General features: G+C 37.6%; 1 protein-coding gene across 1 annotated transcript in view; it reads left to right on the top strand.

Annotated features, from left to right (window-relative positions):
* The window catches only part of MRPL3 (mitochondrial ribosomal protein L3), a 55998-nt gene extending 38419 nt beyond the window's left edge, over positions 1–17579 (top strand). Inside the window, exons 7-10 of the mRNA XM_052650032.1 lie at positions 793–901; positions 2887–2964; positions 5138–5215; positions 17175–17579. Of these exons, the coding sequence (XP_052505992.1) occupies positions 793–901; positions 2887–2964; positions 5138–5215; positions 17175–17327 (418 nt within the window). The 3' untranslated portion in view covers positions 17328–17579. The remainder of the gene's footprint in view (positions 1–792; positions 902–2886; positions 2965–5137; positions 5216–17174) is intronic.
* Positions 17580–23518: the final 5939 nt, after the last annotated feature.

Genomic DNA, 23518 nt, shown 5'->3' on the forward strand with positions numbered 1-23518 from the left:
CATGACTCCTAGTACAGCTTAGCTGGGTGCCTCTGGCTCAGGGTCTCTCACGAACCTGCAGCCGACGCATCACTCAAGACTGCAGTCATCTCCAAGTTCAACTTGGGGATAATTGCCTACCGAGCTCATTAATGTGGCTACTGGTGAGCATCAGGCCCACAGTTGTTGGCTACAGAGGTCTTTGCTGCATGACTATCAATAGGATAGCTTATGTTATGGCACCTGGCTTCTTTCAGAGCCGAGAGCACAGAGATGAAGCCAGTCTCTTTGTAATGTAGAGTCAGAGGTGATGTTTATCACTTCTGCCATAGTTTATTGCTTAGAGGTGAGTTGCTGGTCTACACAGACTCAAGGGAAGGTGATTGATCATACAGGGGCATGCATACTGGGAGGTAGGGGATTTTGTTTGTTTGTTTTGCTTTTTGAATTTTTATTGGAGTACAGTTGCTTTATAGGAGGTGGGGATCTTAATGGTTGCCTGCTGCATCTCTTGCAAGTACCTTGAACCTCTAAAATGTCCCACTATTACTGTGCTGTTACATAGGATTAGAATGATAGAACTTCTGCTTAACTTGATGTTGTCTTACAATCTTTATATAGAATGAGACTCCAGGAAATGGTGCAATCAGGAGAAGGATAAAGGCATGTTCATTTGTAATTTTGCTTATATGGCCTTTTCTAGTTATTTAGATGAGGAACTTTGCTTAAACTCTAAAATACTATCAAAGCATGCAGTTGGGGATATTTTACCTCTCTTCATTATGTAAATTGTAACCGATTTATCTTGCTCAGTATTGGTAAAGGTTTTCAAGGTGTCATGAAACGATGGGGATTTAAAGGCCAGCCAGCTACTCATGGTCAAACAAAAACCCACAGGAGGCCTGGAGCTATTTCAACTGGTGTAAGTATAAGTTAGTGATCCTCTTTTTAGTGGTGAAGATTCAGATTTTGTGCATATGGTGCTTTGGTCTGTCTTTGGCATCAAGTCACATAATTTGAATCTTATTTCAGATGGCTCTTAGTAAAAGTCACACTTCTATGGGTTCTGGCCTTTTTTACTTTTCAAAGCCAGACGTGAATTATCTGGTTATATCCTATGTACTTACAGCCAATGTTCTCAGTACTGTCTGCCTACTTTCTTTCCCATCACTGCCTCCCATGCTATACTCTGAAGTCCGCTAAAGTGATCAGGGATCAGAGTGCCCTTCCATCTGGCCTCACTGGTTCCTTAACAGATTTGTTTCTACCTTAAAAGAGACCATTGGTAAAAAGCTGTCAAGGACGATATAATGATAAAGGGGAAAGTAGTAGAGAAAGAAATGAGAAATAGACAATAGGGGCATAGGAAGGAGAGAAGGAGTTTTCTACTGCTAATTCAGGCCTAGTGAACACCTCTCCCTAAGGTATAGCCTAAAGAACCTGGGGGAATGTTACTCTTTGAAGCATCAGAGGATGCAAGGTCAATTCTAAAGCTTGATAATGTATTCTACTTCTTATAAGAGAGATACAGTTTAAAAACACTCGAGTTAATTTCTCACCTAGCAGATTGTGCTGTCAAGCTGTTTAATTTTTTCCACTTTCTTGGCAAGGATCTTCTCTCATCCATTGCTGATGGAAATATAAAAGAGTGTATTCTTTATGGGGGGAAATGTGATATCTAACAAACTACCCATGTATTTTGCTTTTGACACAGCAATCCTACTTCTCAGAATTTACCCGAAAGATATTCTCCCCAAAATATAAAGATGCATTTGTACCAAATTAGTCATTGTAACATTATTTGTAATTTATAAGCATAAATGTCCATACCTGGGAGTTCGGATGAACTCATCCGAACTCCCAGGTATAGTGGAATACTATGCAGCTGAAAAACAAACAGCAAGGTCATTGTGAAACAATGACATGATTTCCAGGATATAACAAATGCACACATTACCTGCTTATTTTTTGCAAAAAGAAGGATGAAAAACCAGAAACTAATAAGATTGATTGCCTACTAAGGATGAGTTAGAGTTGAAGAGCTCAGTAGTGGCAAGAGTGACACTGAAGATATACTTTTTTATTACACTTTATACTTTGGAACCATGTTAATGTTTTATATATTCAAAGTAAAATAAAAACCGGGGTGGAGGGATCCATAATGGAATATAATTAGAAAATGAACCTATTTCAGATGAGTAACAGACCCTCACTAAAATGGAGGACTGGAGTGGACTAACTCAAGTAACTTGTGAACACAGTTGTTGGCTGTATACCTAGAATCAAAATTTAAAATGTTCTGTGTGCAAGTATTGAGTTCTAATTACGTTTTTTGAAGTAGTGTTAATTAGCCATTCTGAGATAATTTTCTGTGAACTGTAGGATTGACCAGATGAATGAATATATTGATAATGGAAGCCAAGTTTCTCACTGTTTGGAGATAACTGAGTCTGTCCTTCAGTCACTCTGCAGAAAGATAGTAACATTAAAAGCAGGGGTGGGAGAGTAGGACCATTCCAGCTGCAGTGGATAGATGGAGTTCAAGTCAGGTATTACAGAAGATTCGTGAAAACAGGCTAGACAGTCCACATTTTTTCTTTGAATGATAGTGAGATGTGTTTGTATGTCCTTCTTAACACCTCGTTTGCTGCTCTCTCTTGTTACTGAAGTTTTCTCCTAAAGATGTTCTCGGTCTGTGTTTTTATTGTTCTAATCTAATTTAGAAAGGGAATTTTCTAGGGGTAAATGTGACTAAATCCATGTTTAGTTTTTTACTGGGGCCTAGCAAAATGGGAAGGTGTGAAATATTTTTATGACTTATTTCTCATTTGCATTTTGGTTTGATTAGTACTGTTGGAAATTGAGAAGCACTACTTGAAAAGTGCTAATTTGGGTTCTCTCCTTTAGGATGTTGCCAGAGTCTGGCCTGGAACTAAAATGCCTGGACAGTTGGGGAATGTGGATAGGACAGCATTTGGACTAAAAGTAAGTTTCTGGAGCGACTATTTTTAGGAATAAATTAGTGCCTAAATGCAAATGCAACAGTTTGCATATTTAACATGTGCCAGTGTATGGTTTTACAGTTACTGAGGGGTGGGGCTGTATGAGCTCTGTGTGTGTGCATGTGTGTGTGCATGCGTTGGAGTTGCTATTATATGTATTCATTTAACGTCCAAGCCTTGGAAAATGTACTCATTAAAAAGAAAAAGTTAATTATCTATTATTTGACCTGGAAGATTTCCACAAGGTGTTATGTGAAAAAATAAATATTCAGAACATTATGTGTAATACTCTTATAATAAACATAAGCTCCCTACATACATGTTGTCACGCCGTGTAAACACAGAGTAGATGGTTATATACCAGATTATTTTTTATTGAATGTCAAATGTGTGGGTGGATGTGGGTGAGGAAAAGAAGAGAGGGAGACAATAGAGACAATCAAAATAGGGAAAAAAAGTACTCAAAAAGCATTGCGCTATACATCCATTATTGTAAAATAATTATATATTTAAAAAGGGGAAGTTAAATTCACTCTCTTTGAACTTGAAGAATATATGTAATATCTAAGTGAAAATGAGTTGTAGATAATAGGTGCCATATAATTATATTTTTATTAAAACAACTAATCTGTGTATATGTATGAAACACATAGAAAGTACAAAGAAGAAAATAAGCCATTCAAAAGAACCACCTCCAAAGATAATCATTGATAACATTTTGGTGCACATTCTTTCATTCTTATTCTAGATATATGTTATTTATAAATTTTAACCAGCAGAAGTTTTTTTAATTTTATATAACTAAATCTAAGATCATTTTTCCTCTTCTATTACTTTTATATGTGCCAGTTCAGTTCAGTCACTCAGTCGTGTCCAACTTTTTGTGACCCCATGAACTGCAGCATGCCAGGCTTCCCTGTCCATCACCAAATCCCAGAGCTTACTCAGACTTAATGTCTGTCAAGTTGGTGATGCCATCCAACCATCTCATCCTCTGTCATCCCCTTCTCTTCCCACCTTCAATCTTTCCCAGCATCAAGGTCTTTTCCAGTGAGTCAGTTCTTCACATCAGGTGGCCAAAATATTGGAGTTTGAGCTTCAGCATCAGTCCTTCCTATGAATTATTCAGGACTAATTTCCTGTAAGATTGACTGATTTGATCTCCTTGCAGTCCAAGGGACTCTCAAGGGTTTTCTCCAACACCACAGTTCAAAAGCATCAATTCTTCAGCACTCAGCTTTGTTTATAGTCCAACTCTCACATCCGTACATGACTACTAGAAAAACCGTAGCTTTGACTAGATGGACCTTTGTTGACAAATCTGCTTTTTAATATGCTGTCTAGGTTGGTCATAGCTTTTCTTCCAAGGAGCAAGCATCCTTTAATTTCATGGCTGCAGTCACCATCTGCAGTGATTTTGGAGCCCAGGGAAATAGTCTCTCACTATTTCCACTGTTTGCCCATCTATTTGCCATGACGTGATGGGACCGGATGCCATGATCTTCGTTTTCTGAATGTTGAGTTTTAAGTCAACTTTTTCACTCTCCTCTTTACACAGACATCTATTTGTATCTACTGTGTGTATTTTCTTTTCATGTATGCATATGTAGGACAGGAGAGATTTCGGTTTCCCTAGTATTTAACATTTACCCATGAGGTGTGGATCAAACTGGATTTTCCCCCAAACCCTTTCTCAGTACTATTTCTTGACTATTCTCACTTGTGTAAATGTTTTCCCCACGTAAAGATCTGTTTGAAGGCCGTCTGCTTAGCACACTTTTTTAAAAAATCAGACCCAGAGAGATGATGGCTTCCCAGTTTCTAGTTGCAAGCTCATATTAACTAAAAATAAACTTGAATTTCCACTTGTTACTCTTAATGGTGCCAGCAGAATATTGAGATATCCTAGTAGTCTTGATTGTTCAGTCACATTTATACTTAAAATGAGAGTTTTCTACCACTTAACATGAGACATGTGTTGTGGTATTACAACACAAGTCATCCATAGGATTTGAATTTTTTATTCTCATTCAATATTTTGAGTTGCTAACATGATTATGACTCCAGGCTACTTATAGCCTCAGCTTTTGTTTGTATTAATGTAAGTGTATTCTCATACTTTCAACTCTTAAAGTTTGATTTTATTTCTACTTTAGGTGTGGCGAATAAACACAAAGCACAATATAATCTATGTCAATGGTTCTGTACCTGGACACAGAAATTGCTTAGTAAAGGTATGTGTAACAGTCTTTATTTTTTCTTGTTCAGAGATATGGATGTGTGCCATGAGTTCTCTTCTCACCCATATGTGACTTGAAAATAAGTAGCTGTTTCCCCACGTGTTCTTTGCTAATTTTTCTACTTATGTAGTAGCACCTGAGTGAGAAAATTGCATAAAATAACCTATAGGTTATGTCTCTAAAACCATAAGCCTATACAAAGGGTAGGTCTAGTAAGAGGCTCTTTAGAAATATAAAAAGGTTATTAGCAAAACTACTTATTAAAAATACCAATATATCTCCATCCTTCCAAAAACTTTTTCATTTTTAAAGAGTACTTTGACATGGGAACTGGAATTATGTGAGGTGAAAGTTAAATGACAGTCAACAAGAAAGGTGGTTTGAAGTGGACATTTTGAGAGATTTATTATTATTACTAGCATTGCTCTGTCTTTTCCTTGAAAATGTATTTTTGTGTTCAAACATGAAGAGAAGAAAACACGTTGTACAAGATAGACTTGAAAAAAATTCTTAAGCTCATAGAGACTTTTTTTCCCATCAAATAAAAACAAAATAAATATTCAACCTGGGATTTAAGTCAACATAATACAAAATGAGAGATCACTTTTGAATTTTGAATTGTCCATTCTGAAAAATGAACTTGTAGTAGAAGTGTATCAGCAGTTCCCAGAAATAGGCTCTTCATTAATTTTCTAACAAGAACAACAAAATAGGTTGAAACTTAAATCCTAGATTTTTTCCAGTCAGGTCAAGATGGTTGCATTACTAGCATAAGGTACCAAATTTGTTTCAGTCTTACAGTAATTAAAATTCACTTTCTGGCTTCCCTGGTGACTCAGATGGTAAAGAATCCACCTGCAATGCAGGCGCCCTGGGTTCAATCCCTGGGTTGGAAAGATCCCTGGAGGAGGGCATGGCAACCCACTCCAGTATTCTTGCCTAGAGAATCCCATGGACAGAGGAGCCCAGCAGGCTGCAGTCCATACGGTCACAAAGAGTTGGGCACAACTAAGTGACTAACACTTTCACTTTTCTGGGACTCTTCACTTCTTTGATTGAATTCTCATTTTTTTTTTTTTTTAAGAAAAAAATGCATTTGATTAATTATTGCAAGATTTGGGCAGGTTTTTGTTTTTTGTTTTGTTTTGGTTTTGGTTTTCAGGTTTTTAGGTTTAGGTGTTTCCAAGCTCCAGGTCACCCAAGTCATACTGGTACCAGAAGCCAGCAGATTGTCACTCTGCTTCTCCTAACATTTTGGCCTCAGAATTCAGTGTATTCCTATCTCCAGATTTTGTTATGTCATTTTAAATCACAACCTAATAGAAGACAAAAAAGGAAAATAACCATTTTTCATAATAAATTATACTGGATAGCAGACGGAATTTTAAACATTGCCAAATCCTCCTTTTCTCTCCATTCGCTGTATACAGTTCTAGGCTAGCTTCCAGCTAAGAACTGCTCAGGTTTACCCCACTATTGTCCTTGACACCAACAGGGATGAATAGGTCAACTACCTTGAAATACCACATGTACAGGGTTCAGATCTGGTTGTTATAGACAATTTACAATCAACAACACTTACTATTTAGATTTTCCATCCACTTCAACAAAGATTGCCTCCAAAAACTCAATCCACTTAATGACTGATGGCTTGCTATCACTGAAGATGTTCAGAAAGTACACTGAAGGCAATTCCCAAAGACGAATCCAAATACATTTTGAGAAACTGTACCATCAGAGAAATGTCTGGCCACTTTGAAGTGTTAACACACTAGTGAATATATTTCCAACAAACAGATTTTGATAAAAGAACTCATCTTGAAAAATGTCTTTGAAATATAGTATCCTTTAACTGTCTTTTATAACCTTAAATGTCCATCCCAAATATTAAAGTGTGGGTTTAGGGGAGTGTTTTGTGAGCTTGTGCTTTAAATGTCAAAAGTTTGGTAAATCTTCTGAAAATATTCACCCCACTTTGTCCATTCTTCCCAGTGATTCCATAGCAGGTGAATAAGCCCCTTGTCCTTGGGGGTCTAGGTTCTTTTTGTTGGATGGGCAGCCTCATTAATTCACTCATTCCACAGGAGCTTTTGGCTCCATCAGAATACAGAGTACTAGGCTGCCAATAACTTTTTTTTTCATTCTAAAGTTAGTAAGTGTCTTAGGGATAATAAAACCTGTTTAATCAATGTAAGCTTTTTGTTGTTGGAATTCACTAAATGTATTAAGAGAGCCTAAAGAACTGTTTTCTACAACATAATATACTTACTATGCATGTGTGCTTGTCCCTATATCCTGATTTATAATGTGAGTTTATTTTCAGTTTTGCCTGTTTCGTGTGTGTGTGTTCTACCTCCAGCTTTCCTAAAAAGGAATTGAACTGGTTTGCCAATATACGTAAATATAAAAGAATGAAAGAGAGAGTCCTGAAGGCAGGGAAATAATAAAGCCAGTGGTAAGATTCAGTACACAAAAACATGTACCAGCAACTTTGGCAAAAGATAGTGGAGTAGAGGGACCTTGAGTTCACCTCTTATGAGCATACCAAAATCACAATTAACTGCTGACCAACCATCAATTTAAAAAAAAAGACTGGAACCTCCCAAAAGAGATACTCTACATCCAGTGATATAAAGAAGAAACCACAGTGAGATGGTAGAGAGTGCACTTGTGATATAATCAAATCCTTTACCACCTAGCTACCCACAAACTGGAAAATGAGTATATCACAGAAGTTCTCCCACAGGAGTGAGTTCTGAACCTCCCCAGGCCTAACATCAGAAAGAGGAGCTCCCAGAGCATGTGGCTTTGAAGGCCAGCAGAGCTTGATAGCAGGAGCTCCACAGGACTGGGGGAAGCAGAGACCTTACTGTTGAAGGGAACATGCAAAATCTCATGTGCACCTGGAACCATGGCAAAAGCAGTAATTTCATAGGAGCCTGGGTCAGACCTACCTGGTGGTCTTGGAGGATTAACTGGAAGTTGTCAAGCAGCTGTCAAGCAGCTGTGGTTCAACCCGGGGATGTAAAAACCAGTAGCAGATATATTAGGCAGTATTCATCATGAACTCTCATTGGAGGCTGATGTCTTGCTTGGGTCGTTAGTACAAAGACCTGGCCCTACCCAACAGCCTGTAGGCTCCAGTGCTAGGACACCTGGAGGCCAAGCAACCAAGTGGGCAAAGACACAGCTGCATCCATCAACAGACAGGCTGCTTAAAGACTTCCTGAGCCCATAGCCACCTTTGACATACCTCTTGACACAGGCCTACCCACCAGAGGGCCAAGAACCAGTCCTACCCATCAGTGAGCAGTCACCAACCCCTTTCCCTCCAAGAAGCCTGCACAAGCTTATAGAGCAGCCCCATCCAGCAGGGGACAGATACCAGAAACAAGAAAACTAAATCATACAGCCTGTGGAACTGAGCCTGCAAACTGATCAGACAATCCGTTGGGACCAACTGATCCCTGAGCCTTTGACGATGAGCTAGGAGTGTACTGCTGGGATACACAAGACATCCCATATAGAGGGCCACTTCTCCAAGATTGAGAAACCTAACTAACCTACCACATACAAAGAAATACAAGTAGAAATTTAAACACAATGAGGCAACAGAAGAGTATGTTTCAGATGGAGGAACAAGATAAAACCCCAGAAGAACAACTAAGTGAAGTGAAGTTTAGGCATTGTATTCAAGGAGTTCAAAGTAATGATTAAAAGATTATCCAAGAACTTAGAAAAAGAATGGATATGCAGAGCAAGTAGTTAGAAGTTTTTAACAGTCAGAAAACAAGCAAACAGAGATGAATAATGAGGACGGTTGAAGAGACCTTTGGGCCAACATCTGGCACACTAACATTCTTATCATAGGGATCATAGAAGAGAGGGCATGAGAAAATATTTGAAGAGGTAGCCTCAAATACCTGAAAATTTCCATAACCTGGGAAAGGAAACAATTACCCAAGTCCAGTTAGTCATATAGGACTAACCCAAAGAGGGACACACCAGTACACATAAGAATCAAATTGACAATAAATAGAGAAAATATTAACAGCTGCAGGGAAAAACTAGAACATACAAGTGAACTCCCATAAGACTGTCTGCTGATTTTTGAACAGAAATTCTGCAGGCCAGAAAAGAATGGCATGATACATTTAGTGATTAAAAAAATCTACAAACAAGGATACCCAGCAAGACTCTGATTCAGATTTGATGGAGAACTCAGAAGCTTTACAGACAAGCAAAAGATAAAGATTTCAGCATCACCAAACCAGCTTTATAGCAGATACTGAAGACTCTTGAGAGTTTCTTGGACTGCAAGGAGATCCAACCAGTTCATTCTAAAGGAGATCAGCCCTGGGTGTTCTTTGGAAGGAATGATGCTAAAGCTGAAACTCCGGTACTTTGGCCACCTCATGCAAAGAGTTGACTCATTGGAAAAGACTCTGATGCTGGGAGGGATTGGGGGCAGGAGGAAAAGGGGACGACAGGGGATGAGATGGCTGGATGGCATCACCGACTCAATGGACGTGAGTTTGAGTGAACTCCAGAAGATGGTGATGGACAGGGAGGCCTGGCGTGGGGTTGCAAAGAGTCAGACACGACTGAGCAACTGAACTGAACTGAAAGGAAGTTCTCTAAGCAGAAAAGAAAAGGCCACAACTAGAAACAAGAAAATTATGAAGTAGAAAAGCTCACTGATAAACAGTGAGCAGACATACAATAAAGGTAGGAAGTCATCCACAAAAACTAGTAGGGAGGTTAAAAGACAAAAGTAGTAAAATCATCTGTATCCACAATACACAGTTAAGGGATACATAAAACAATTAGATGTAAAATATGATATCAAAAAAACAGTAATCATGACGGGAGAAGAGTAATAATGTGGGGTATATAAAATGCAATTGAAATTACAAAATCAGCAACTTAATCATATGTATATAGCTGATGTACCAAAACCTCATGGCAATCACAAACCAAAAATACATAATCTATATATATACACAAATAGCTTTACCATCTGAGCTGTAGGACTACTCCATAGCTCAGATGGTAAGAATCTGCCTGCATTGCAGGAGACCTGGGTTCAATCTCTGGGTCAGGAAAATCCCCTGGAGGAGGAAATGGCAACCCACTCCAGTATTCTTGTCTGGACAGTTCCATGGACAGAGGAGCCTGGCAGGCTACGGTACATGGAGTTGCAAAAGAGTTGGACACAACTAAGTGACTAACACATACACAAAAGTAAAAGGAACCCAAACAACACTAAAGGTAATCATCAGATCACAAGATCAGAGAACAAAAGAAAGTGGTGGGAGTGGAGGGAGACCCACAGAAGTCCACAACAGTTAACAAAATGACAATAAGAACATATATTGATAATTACCTTAAATGCAAGAGTACATCATGAGAAATGCTGGACTGGATGAAGCACAAGCTGGAATCAGGATTGCTGGGAGAAATATCAATAACCTCAGATATGCAGATGACACCACACTTATAGCAAAAAATGAAGAACTAAAGAGCCTCTTGATGAAAGTGAAAGAGGAGAGTGAAAGAGTTGGGCTTAAAACTCAACATTCAGAAAACTAAGATCATGGCATCTGGTCCCATCACTTCATGGGAAATAGATGGGAACCAAGGGAAACAGTAACAGACTTTATTTTGGGGGGCTTCAAAATCACTGCATGTGGTGACTGCAGCCATGAAATTAAAAGACACTTGCTCCTTGGAAGAAAAGCTATGACCAACCTAGAGAGCATATTAAAAAGCAGAGACATTACTTTGCCAACAAAGGTCTGTCTAGTCAAAGCAATGGTTTTTCCAGTGGTCATGTATAGATGTGAGAGTTGGACCGTAAAGAAAGTTGAGTGCTGAAGAACTGATGCGTTTGAACTGTGGTGTTGGAGAAGACTCTTGAGAGTCCCTTGGACTGCAAGGAGATCCAACCAGTCCATCCAAAAGAAAATCCGTCCTGAATATTCATTGGAAAGACTGATGTTGAAGCTGAAACTCCAACACTTTGGCTACCTGATTGTGAAGAGACCCTGATGCTGGGAAAGATTGAAGGTGGGAGGAGAAGGGGATGACAGAGGATGAAATGGTTGGATGACATCACCGACTCAATGGACATGAGTTTTGAGTAAGCCCCAGGAGCTGGTGATGGACAGGGATGCCTGGCGTGCTATCCTCCACGGGGTCACAAAGAGTTGGACACAACTGAGCAACTGAATTGAACTGAAGGGGATTAATTGTTCTAATCAGAAGGCATAGACTGGCTAAATGGATACAGAAACTAAACCTGTATATGTGTTGTTTAGAGGAGACCCACTTCAGTTCTAGAGACATACAAACTGAAAGCAGTAGGATGGAAAAAGACATTCCATGCAAATGGAAATTAAAAGAAAGCTGGAGTAGCAATATTCATATCAGACCACTTTTAAAAATAAATGTTGAAAGAGACAAAGAAGGAAATTACATAATGATCAAGGAAAGAAGATGTAACAATTGTGAGTATATACACACCCAACATAGGAGCATCGCAACAAGTAAGACAGATATTAATAGACATAAAAGTGGAAATTGACAGTAATACTAGTAGGGAATTTTAATGCCCCACTTACATCAATGGACAGATCATCCAGACAGAAAAATCACTAAGGAAACACAGGCCTTAAATGACACATTAGACCAGATGGAAATATACATTTCAAGGGCATGTGTACCATTCTTCAGGTTTGGTCATGTGTTGGGTCACAAAGCAAGCCTTGGTAAATTTAAGAAAACTGAAATTGCATCAGGCATCTTTTCTGATCACAATGCTATGAGATTAGAAAGCTACCAGGGAATTCCCTAGTCATCCAGTGGGTAGGACTCAGCACTTTCTCTGCTAAGGACGTGGATTCATTCTTTGGCCATGAAACTGATATACCACAAGCTGTTTGGTGCAGACAATGAAAAAGAAAACAACCACAAGAAAAAAATAAAAAACATAAACATGTGAAAGCTAAATAATATGCTGCTAAACAACCAATGGATCACTGAAGAAATAAAAAAATACCTAGAGAAAAATAAAAATGAAATAATGATGATTAAAAATCTATTGAACAAAAGCAGTTCTAAGAAGAAAGTCTATAGCAGTACAAACTTGCCTTAGGAAATAAGAAAAATATCAACATAGCCTTATACCTAAAGCAACTAGAGAAAGAAGAACAATTGAAATCCAAAGTTAGTAGAAAATAAGAAATCATGAAGATCAGAGCAGAAATAAATAGACACTAAAAACAAACAAAAAAAATGTAGAAAAGATCAATGAAACTAAAAGCTGATTCTTTAAAAAGATAAACAAAGTTGATAAACTTTTAGCTAGATTCATTATGGGAAGAGAAAGGAGAGGATCCAAATCAGAAATGATAAAGCAGAAGTTAAAGCCTATACCACAGAAATACAAAAGATCATAAGAGGCTGCTACAAGCATTACAGAAGGAAATGGCAACCCACTCAAGTATTCTGGCCTGGAGAATCCCATGGACAGGGAGCCTGGTGTGTGTCCATGGGGTCTCAAGAGTTGGACATGACTTAGTAACTAAACCACCACCACAAGCAAGTATATAACCATAAAATGGACAACCTGGAAGAAATGGACAAATTCTTAAGAAGGTGCAGCCTCCCAAGACTAAGCAAGGAAGAAACAGAAAATATGAACAGACCAATTACCAGTACTGAAATTGAAGCAGTAATTTTAAAACTGAACAGACAGAAGTCCAGGACCAGATAACTACACAGAAAAACTGTATCAAACATTTAAAGAAGAGTTAACACCTATGCTTCTGAAGCAGTTTCAGAAAATTACAGAGGAACGAGCATTTCTGAACTCATTCTATGAAGCTACCATCACCCTGGGCTTCCCAGGTGGTGCTAGCGGTAAAGAACCCACCTGTCAATGCAGGAGATGTGAGACGCAGGTTCAGTCCCTGGGTTGGGAAGATCCCCTGGAGAAGGGCATGGCAACCCACTCCAGTATTCTTGACTGGAGAATTCCATAGACAGAGGAACCTGGGAGGCTACAAGTCCATAGGGTCACACAGAGTCAGATACGAGTGAAGCAACTTAGCACACATTGACCATCACCCTGATACCAAAATCAAAGATAATTACAAAAAAAGAAAATTACAGGCCAATATCACTGATGATAATAGGCGCAAAACTCCCCAATAAAATTTAAAAAAAAAATCTAGCCAGCTGAATCCAAAAATACATTAAAAGGATCATACATCACAGTCAATTGGGATTTATCCCAAGGATGTAATGATTTTTCAGTATCTGCAAATCAATTAATATCATACAGCACATTAACAAGTTGAAGAATAAAAACAATATGGTCATCTCAATACATGCAGGAAAAGCTTTTGATAAAATTCAACATCCATTTACGGTAAAACTCTCCAGAAAGCAGCCATTGAGGGAACCTGCCTCAACATAATAAAGGCCATATATGACAAACCCACAGCTAGCATCATAATCAATAGCAAAAAGCTGAAAGCGTTTCCTCTAAGATCAGGCAGAAGACAAGTACCCACTCTTGCCACTTCTATTCAACATAGTTTTGGAATTTCTGGCCACAGCAATCAGAAGAAAAAGAATCCAGATTGCAAAAGAAGTAATAAAATTATCACTGTTTACAGATGAAATGAGACTGTACATAGAAAATCCTGAAGATGCTGTCAGAAAACTACTAGATCTCATCAATGAATTTGGTAAAATTGCAGGATGCAAAATTAATACACAGAAGTCTGTTGTACTTCTTTACACTAACAATAAAAATCAGATGATAAAATTATGGAAATAATCTCATTTACCATCACATCAAAAAGAATAAAATACTCAGGAACAAACCTACTAAAGGAGGCAAAATACCTATACTCAGAAAACTGAGATGCTGATGAAGAAAATTGAAGAAGACACAAACAGATGAAAAGATATACCATGTTCCTGGATTGGAGATATCAACATTATTAAAATGATCATACTATCCAAGGCAATCTATAGACTCAATGTATTCCCTACAAAATTTACAATGACATTTTTCATAGAACTAGAAAAGAAATTTTAAATTTTTGTATGGAAACACAAAATCCAGGATAGGCAAATTCAATCTTGAGAAAGAAGTACAGAGCTGAAGGAATCAGGTTCCCTGACTTTATACTACAAAGTTACAGTAATCCAAACAGTTTGGTACTGGCACAAAGACAGACATATAGATCAACGAAATAGAATAGAAAACCCCAAAATAAAGCCACACACCTATGATCAGCTAACCTACATAAAAAAGGCAGTAATATACAATGGAGAAATAATAGTCTTTTCAACAAGTAGTGCGGTAAAATTGGACATCTGCATGTACAAGACTAGAACATTCTCTAACACTATTTACAGAAATGAATTGGATTAAAGGTCTAAAAATAATATGGGATGCTATAAACTTCTACAGGAAAACAAGCGGAACACTCTGACATAAATTACAGCAATATCTTTTTTGATCCATCTCATAGAGTAATGGAAATACAAAAATTAACAAATGGAACCTAATGAAATTTAAAAGTTTTCACAACAAAGGAAACCATAAACAAAGTGAAAAAACAACCTGGAGAATGGGAGAAAACATTTGCAAATGGCGCTACCAACAGAGAATAATTTCCAAAATATATAAATAGCTCATACAGCTCAACTTCAAAAAAACAAACAACCCAATCAAATAACAGGCAAAAGATCTAAGCAGGCATTTCTCCAAAGAAGACATACAGATAGCTAAAAGGCATATGAAAAAAAATACTCGCTAATTAGTAGGGAAATGCAAATCAAAACTACAGTGAGGAAGTCACCTCATACCAGTCAGAATGACCATCATTAAAATGTCTATCAGTAATAAATGCTGGAGTTGATATGGAGATAAGGGAACCCTCTACACTGTTGGTGGGAATGTAAATTGGTGCAGCTACTATAGGAAACAGTATGGAAATTCCTTAAACTAAAAATCTGAGTTACCATATAGCCCAGCAGTCTGACTCCTGGATGTATAACCAGAGAAAATGATAATTCAAAGGGGTACATGCTTGCCATTGTTCATCACAACCCTATTTACAGTAGCCAAGACATGGCAACAACCTAAATGTACATCGAAAGAGATATAAAGAATCCATGGTACATTTATACAGTGGAAAATTGTGGAGGGGTGTGTGCGTGCGTGCACTCAACTCAGTCATGTCCAACTGTTTGCAACCCCATGGACTATAACCCACCAGGCTCCTCTGTCCATGGAGTTTTCCTGGCAAGAATACTGGAGTGGGTTGCCATTTCCTACTCCAGGGGATCTTCCCAATCCTGGGATCAAGTCTGTATCTCCTGCATTGACAGGATTCTTTACCACTGCATCACCTGGGAAGCCCACGGTGGAATATTACTCAGCTATAAAAAAGAAAGTGCCATTTGCAGCAACATGGTTGAACCTAGAGATTACCATACTAAGTCAAAGAGAAATATCATATGTCACTTATATGTGGCATCTAAAAAAAAGATATAAATGAACTTATTTACAAAAACAGAAATAGACTCACAAACATAGAACACAAACTTGTGGTTACCAAAGGGGAAAAGAGTAAGAGAGGGATAAATTAGTATTTTGGAATTAGCAGATGCAGACTACTAAATATCAAATAGATAACCAATAAGGACCTACTGTATGGCAAAGGGAAGTATACTCAATATCTTGCAGTAAATTACCACAGAAAATTTTGTTGTTCTCTTTATTGTGTATTTGCTTGGGTTTTCTTTTATAAATTCTGAGACTGTTTAATTGGTAAGAATATCTTTTTTTTTTCCAAGTTAAAGTTGAACCCAGAATTAGAGAATTGGAAAAAAGATTAAAACAAGTGTTTCCTTTTAGGCAACTGACTGGTAATTTCTAACAATTTTAATGAGAGATATGAATATAAATGTTTTTCTGTACTTTGCTATTCCTAGCAGCTGTGTACTAACGTCAACCAAATTACTCATTTCTTATTGCCAAAATGTCTTATTTTAATCTGTGTGTATAATTAACACGTAATTTTTTTTTATTTATCTCTGAATGGAGTTTGTGGAATGAGTCAGAAGCTTTAAAGAATCTAGTAATATTTTCCAAAAATATAACATTTTAGATCATTTCAATATCTATGTTATTCCTCAGTTTATGAATTCACAAATGTAATTAGAATATTTTTTGAATATAAAGATTAGTTAATAGAGCTAATTTAGAGACTCTGGCATTATTATTGTTTTTTGTTAAATACTACTCTATGTTTAGCTCTCAGAGAGAACACTACTTCTTAAATATATGCTAATTTCCTTAATAAAACTTGTTATTTGGGGTTATATATTAGAATTTGGGGTTATTTGTTAGAATTAAGACTAACAAAAGTACTAGATAAGTTTTATTTTCTTTAATCTGAGCTCAAAAAATCCTATGGTAGAATATAGAATAATAATAACATTGGGTTGGCAAAAAAGTTGGTTCAGTTCAGTTTTTTTCCCTAAGATGGTTCTAATAGCATCTGTGTGGGTTTGTGCTCAGTCACTTCAGTTGTGTCCAACTGTGCAATCCTATGGACTGTAGCCCACCAGGCTCCTCTATCCATGGGATTCTCATGAGGTAGTTGATTAACTTGAGGAAGTCTATGTTTCTGTCATTGGATTAGTTAAGTTTATTGGGATATACATATACGTATATATACATATACATATATAAAGTATGAGGAACTCAGTGTATAACAGCTATATTATTCACATTAGAAAATGTAGAAACTAAAAACAAAGAAAAAATAAACAAAATGCGAAAACAGATATTCTAGGATTATAAGTAAACCAGACTATCTTTAAATAACTTATTAATAAGATCTTTGCTTCCCCCACCTCCCAGATCAAAGATTCTATACTGCCTGCATATAAGGATTTCTGTAAAAATCTACCATTTCCAACATATTTCCCTGATGAGGACGAAAAGGAGCTACCAGAAGATTTGTATGATGAAGAAGTGTGTCAGCCTGGAGCACCTTCTATTACATTTGCTTGACTTCATTGGACATGAGAGAACCCCACATATGCTGTGAATTCTGATGAGCCAGAACAGTAACATAACCAGGAATTATGGGGGTTTTTCCTTAGTTAAAACATACCACATAACCACATGGTTCTCTTTTACTGTGTATTTCTCAAATTATCTTAAATGTTTATAAATTTAACTTCTACTAAAGATTTGTCTGTCTTTGTGAAAGGGTGGTTGTGGAATGGTGTCAACTCATATGGAGACTAGATAACTTATCAGATTAAAGAAAAAAGAAAACCATTTCTTGAGCCTCAAAAACAGAGGAATTCAGATGTTTATCTAAATTATAGAAATGTTTATGTTATGGTTAAAGGCCTGACACATAATAAAATCAGAAATTATGGGTCTTATATATTATACTTGTGTTGGGGGATATAGTTATTTTTTAGCTTGATGATTCAACTATAACTCTTTCATTTTTGGCTGTGTCTCACAGCATACAGTGGTTAAGGCTCTGCACTGAATCACCAGGGAAGTCTTGTAATCATTTTTCCTTGATGCCTTCCAAAAGAGGTTTGAAACAACCTGGGTGTGCATTCAACAAACTTATTAACCACCTATTACTCAAAATGTTGATAATAGCTCCTGGGTTTCTCTTCATTGTATCAAATGAAAATATTTACTAATGGCTACTTGTGACAGATGATTAAGCCTAACAATGTTAGTATCATGCTCATGTTCAGTTGTTCAGTCATGTCAGACTCTTGCAATTTCATGGACTGTAGCCTGCCAGGCTCCTCTGTCTATGGAATTTTCCAGGCAAGGATACTGGAGTGGGTTACCATTTCCTGTTCCAGAGGATATTCCCAACCCAGAGATCAAACCCGAGTCTCTTGTATCTCCTGCATTGGCAAGCAGATTCTTTACCGCTGAGCCATGCTCTAGGCCAATGTAAGTATAAGCAGGCCTTACTTAACTACTGGATTTCCTCTGGACTAGATTCCTAAGGATACACAGAATTTTAACTTTTTAAACTTCAGGTGTCTTCCAAGACTTGATTCACATAGCCACCCAAGAGACTTACTAACCACAGTGTTAAACACCTTTTAATAACAAATTCATTAGTTACCAGGAAATCACACGAAGACCTACCAGTATTTTGGGGTCCACATTGCATTTCTCATTCTTAATTTTAAATCCAGCTGAAGCCACATCTCTCTTAAAGTTTTCATTTATACTTCATCTCTTTTTATTAAAGATTTGTGGTAGTTGACAGATCCATGTGTTAAAATAGTAAAGTAAGGAGAAAACATGTAGGATGATATAAATTAGTATAAGTGAGGGTTGAGAAGAAATGGTGCCAATATAATACAGTTGAGCAGGCTGTGGCCTGAGTTGAGCAGAGGTGTTATATTTGGTTTGGCTGTGAGCTTCCTGGATAGCAAAGTAAATCAAATAACATTGATTTGTTTCATGTTTCTCTTTAATTACGAGGTCCTCAAGAGGAGTAATTTTAAACTGCAGGAAATCTTGTTTAGCATGTTATTTTTCATTAAAAATAATTTATCAAACTAGAAATTTCTGAACTTGTTAAAAATAAACATATTCAAGGGTAAAATATTAGACACATTGTGGTCAGAGACCGAGTAAGGCTATCCTTTACTACTTCTAGACAACAGTGGTTTTGGAGATCTTAGCCAATGCAGTAAAACAAGAAAGAGTAGTGATATGCAGGGATATGAGAATAAATCTCATTTGTAAGAAATATGATCTACCTAGAAGATTTAAGACAGTCAACTGATAAGCTGTCAGAACAAATGAAGACAGTTCTGGTGACTAAATACAACTTCAATATACAATCATGGACAGAGGAGCCTAGTGGGGTACAGTCCATGGGTCGCAAAGAGTCAGACATGACTGAGTGACTAACACACTTTATACAAACATATAATAGCAATATTAGGCAATTCTGTGATATGGAAGTGAATACCATCCACAGCAGCAATTTTTTAAAAAGTTACTGAGGAAAGAAGCCTAACATATTCTGAGGTCTTACTGGAGAACTAAAAATGTAATTGAAGAACATGAAAGAAAACTATGATGGTCCTCTCTATTATTTAAGTTATGAATGGGAAGATGTAATATTGTAAAGAATTTAGCCTAATCCTATTTTTAAAGTCTCAAAATGACTTACCATAGAACTGTTCAAGCTAATTGTAAAAATGGAATGAATGCATAAATTTAAGAATAACCAAAACTTAAAATGGTACCCATTCATTGGGTTTGCCCCATTGTTTGTTTAGGGATTATTTATACCTATTTAATTTTGAAATTCAGAATATTGTGTACATCAATTCACTCCTTTATTTAACTGCATTTGACCAAAAGATTTTAGTAAACTTATAGATGTGTCAAGGTTGCTGATGAAATGATGGGAAGTTATTAACCTACAAGACAGATGAACAGTTATTGCTGGAGAACATAAAATCTTGTTTCTGAACAAGGTATCTGCTGAGATTTGTATCAGGAGTCCCCAACCTCTTCTGAATGAGAAACTGTTTAATTTCCCAGGAGCCATTGATGGGAGAAATCATTACTCAGGAAGGATGCTTTATGCAGTGCAGGAGACAAATCATATCATCTGAAAGTAGCCAGATGACAGAAGAAGGGCAGGATATGTGGCCTTTTGAAGAAGGCAGGAAATCCTGTACACCAGAGAACCTGCCCCAGACCCATCATCATCTTTCACCAGAGTCTGTGTTACCCAGTCCAATCCAGCAAACCAGGAGATGAGTTGTTGGGGCAAGGAAAGCCAGCAGACCAAGAAGAGTGTGGGTTCATGTCCCCCAAAAGCAATGTTGCCTAAATTAGAATTCAAGTTTCTTTTATACTAAAAGGGTAGGGAGTAAAGTCAAACACCCCCCTAGTTCTGATCAGACTCTTGAGAGGATGTTTTAATTTCTTCCTTCCTGCAGTCATTCACAGGTGGGCCTGGTCAGGGTGTTTCCTCTGAGCTAAACAGAAGTATTTTAGCTTAATGCTCATTACCTGCGAGGCTGGGTTCCCAGAGATGGGCCATTATGTATGTCCCTTTAGTGATTAACTTATAACAGAAAACAAAGTTTCTTACCCATTAAGATTCCCTACAGTCAGTGTCCATTCCCGTGAGAAAAGGGACAAAGACAGTTGTGGCTCTTTCCTGCTGAACAGGGGCAATGAATATTCTTGAGAAATTCTTAGTAGTAAAATCGCCTTTCCTTTATTATCTACAACTATTTAGACCTGATGGAAACTCTTAGCTCTTTGTTTCTAATTTGTAATTGAACATAGGATTGGGTATAGGGATGGACTTGGATTCTAGTTCTCAATACATATATACTAAATGCCTGTGCTATAAAATAAAATACACTGACTCCTCTCCAGCCATAATGAAATTACCATTTACTTCAGTTGTGTAGGCAGACCTGTTGGAGGCAAATTCATGAGGAATGTTTAGTATAATGTGCAAAGTTTTAATATAATTGTCAACTTCTAGGTCTTTCAGAACATTTATAGACTTATCCCATCTAGGTAGACGCCTAGAAAAAAACAACCATACAATATTTCAAAGGGACTTAATTTAATCCTATTTCTGAGAGCAACTGATCCAGAGCAAACCTTGTTGTTGTCATTGTTCAGTCGCTAAGTCATGTCTGACTTTTTGCGACCCCATGGACTGCAGCATGCCAGGTTTATCTGTCCTCCACTATCTCCCAGAGTCTGCTCAAATTCATATCCATTGAGTCAGTGATGCTATCTAAACATCTTATCTTCTGTTGCCCCAGTCTTCTCCTGCTCTTAATCTTTCACAGCATCAAGGTCTTTTCTAATGAGTTAGCTATTCACATCAGGTGGCCGCAGTTTTGGAACTTCACCTTTAGCAACAGTCTTTCCAATGAATATTCAGGGTTGATATCCTTTAGGATTGGCTGGTTTGATCTCCTTGCAGTCCAAGGACCTCTCAAGAGTTTTCTCCAGCACAATTTGAAAGCATAAATTCTTCAGCAATCAACCTTCCTTATGGACCAATTCTCACATCTGTACATGATTACTAGGAAAACCATAGCATTGACTATACGGAACTTTGTCAGCAAAGTGATGTCTCTGCTTTTTAATATTTAATCTAGGTTTCTATAGCGATCCTTACAAGGAACAAATGTCTGAACATCATGGCTACAATCAATGTCCACAATGATTTTGGAGCCCAAAAAAATAAAATCTATCACTACTTCCACTTTTTCCCTTCTATTTGCCAGGAAGTGATGGGAACATATGTTATTATCTTAGTTTTTTTGTTTGTTTATTTTAATTGGAGGCTAATTGCTTTACAATATTGTGGGGTTTTGCCATTCATTGACATGAATCAGCCATGGGTGTACATGTGTCCTCCCATTCCTGAGCCCCCCTCCCCCCCCCCCCCCCCCCGCCCCCACCTTCCCTCTGGGTTTTCCCAGAGCACCAGCTTTGAATGCCCTATTCATGCAACAATTTGCACTGGTAATCTATATTATATACAGTAATATACATGTCTCAATGCTATTCTCAAATCATCCCACCCTCATCTTTTCCCATAGAGTCCAAAAGTCTGTTCTTTACATCTGTGTCTCTTTTGCTGTCTTGCATATAGGGTCATCACCATCTTTCTAAATTCCATATATATATGTTAATATATTGTATTGATGTTTCTGTTTCTGGTTTACTTCACTCTGTATAATAAGCTCCAGTTTCATTCACCTCATTAGAACTGACTCAAATGTGTTCTTTTTTTATAGCTGAGTAATATTCCATTGTGTATATGTACCACTACTTGCTTATCCATTCATGTGCATCTAGGGCATCTAGGTTGCTTCCATGTCCTAGCTATTGTAAACAGTGCTGCAATGAACATTGGAGTACATGTGTCTCTTTCAGTTCTGGTTTCCTTGGTGTGTATGCCCAGCAGTGGGATTGCTGGGTCTTATGGCAGTTCTATTTCTAGTTTTTCAAGGAATCTCCACACTGTTCTCCATGGTGGCTATACCAGTTTTCATTCCCACCAACAGTGTAAGAGGGTTTCCTTTTCTCCACACCCTCTCGAGCATTTATTGTTTGTTGACTTTTTGATGGCAACCATTCTGACTGGCATGAGATGGTACCTCATTGTGGTTTTGATTTGCATTTCTGTGACAATGAATGATGTTGAGCATCTTCTCATGTGTTTGTTAGCCATCTGTATATCTCTTTGGAGAAATGTCTGTTTAGTTCTCTGGCCCACTGTTTGATTGAGTAGTTTATTTTTCTGGTATTCAGCTGCATGAGCTGTTTGTATATTTTGGAGATTAATTCTTTGTCAGTTGTTTCATTTGCTATTATTTTCTCCCATTCTGAAGGCTGCCTTTCACCTTGCTTACAGTTTACAAAAGTTTAATTAGGTCCCACTTGTTTATTTTGTTTTTATTTCCATTACTCTGGAAAGTGGGTCATAGAGGATATTGCTGTGATTTATGTCAGAGAGTGTTCTGCCTATGTTTTCTTCTAAGAGTTTTATAGTTTCTGGTCTTACATTTAGATCTTTAATCCATTTTGAGTTTATTGTTATGTATGATGTTAGAAAGTGTTCTAGTTTCATTGTTTTACAGGTGGTTGACCAGTTTTCCCAGCACCACTTGTTAAAGAGATTGCATTTTCTCCATTGTATATTTTTGCCTCCTTTGTTAAAGATACAGAAAACAAAGATCATGGCATCTGGTCCCATCACTTCATGGGAAATAGATGGGGAAACAGAAGAAACAGTGTCAGACTTTATTTTTGGGGGCTCCCAAATCACTGCAGATGGTGACTGCAGCCATGAAATTAAAAGAATCCTACTCCTTGGAAGAAAAGTTATGACCAACCTAGATAGTATACTCAAGAGCAGAGACATTACCTTGCCAACTAAGGTCCGTCTAGTCAAGGTTGTGGTTTTTCCTGTGGTCATGTATGGATGTGAGAGTTGGACTATGAAGAAGGCTGAGTGCTGAAGAATTGATGCTTTTGAACTGTGGTGTTGGAGAAGACTCTTGAGAGTCCCTTGGATGCAAGGAGATCCAACCAGTCCATTCTGAAGGAGATCAACCCTGGGATTTCTTTGGAAGGAATGATGCTGAAGCTGAAGCTCCAGTACTTTGGCCACCTCATGCGAAGAGCTGACTCATTGGAAA

Source organism: Budorcas taxicolor, chromosome 1 (assembly GCF_023091745.1).
Source record: "Budorcas taxicolor isolate Tak-1 chromosome 1, Takin1.1, whole genome shotgun sequence".
In the NCBI taxonomy this organism is placed as follows: Eukaryota; Metazoa; Chordata; class Mammalia; order Artiodactyla; family Bovidae; genus Budorcas; species Budorcas taxicolor.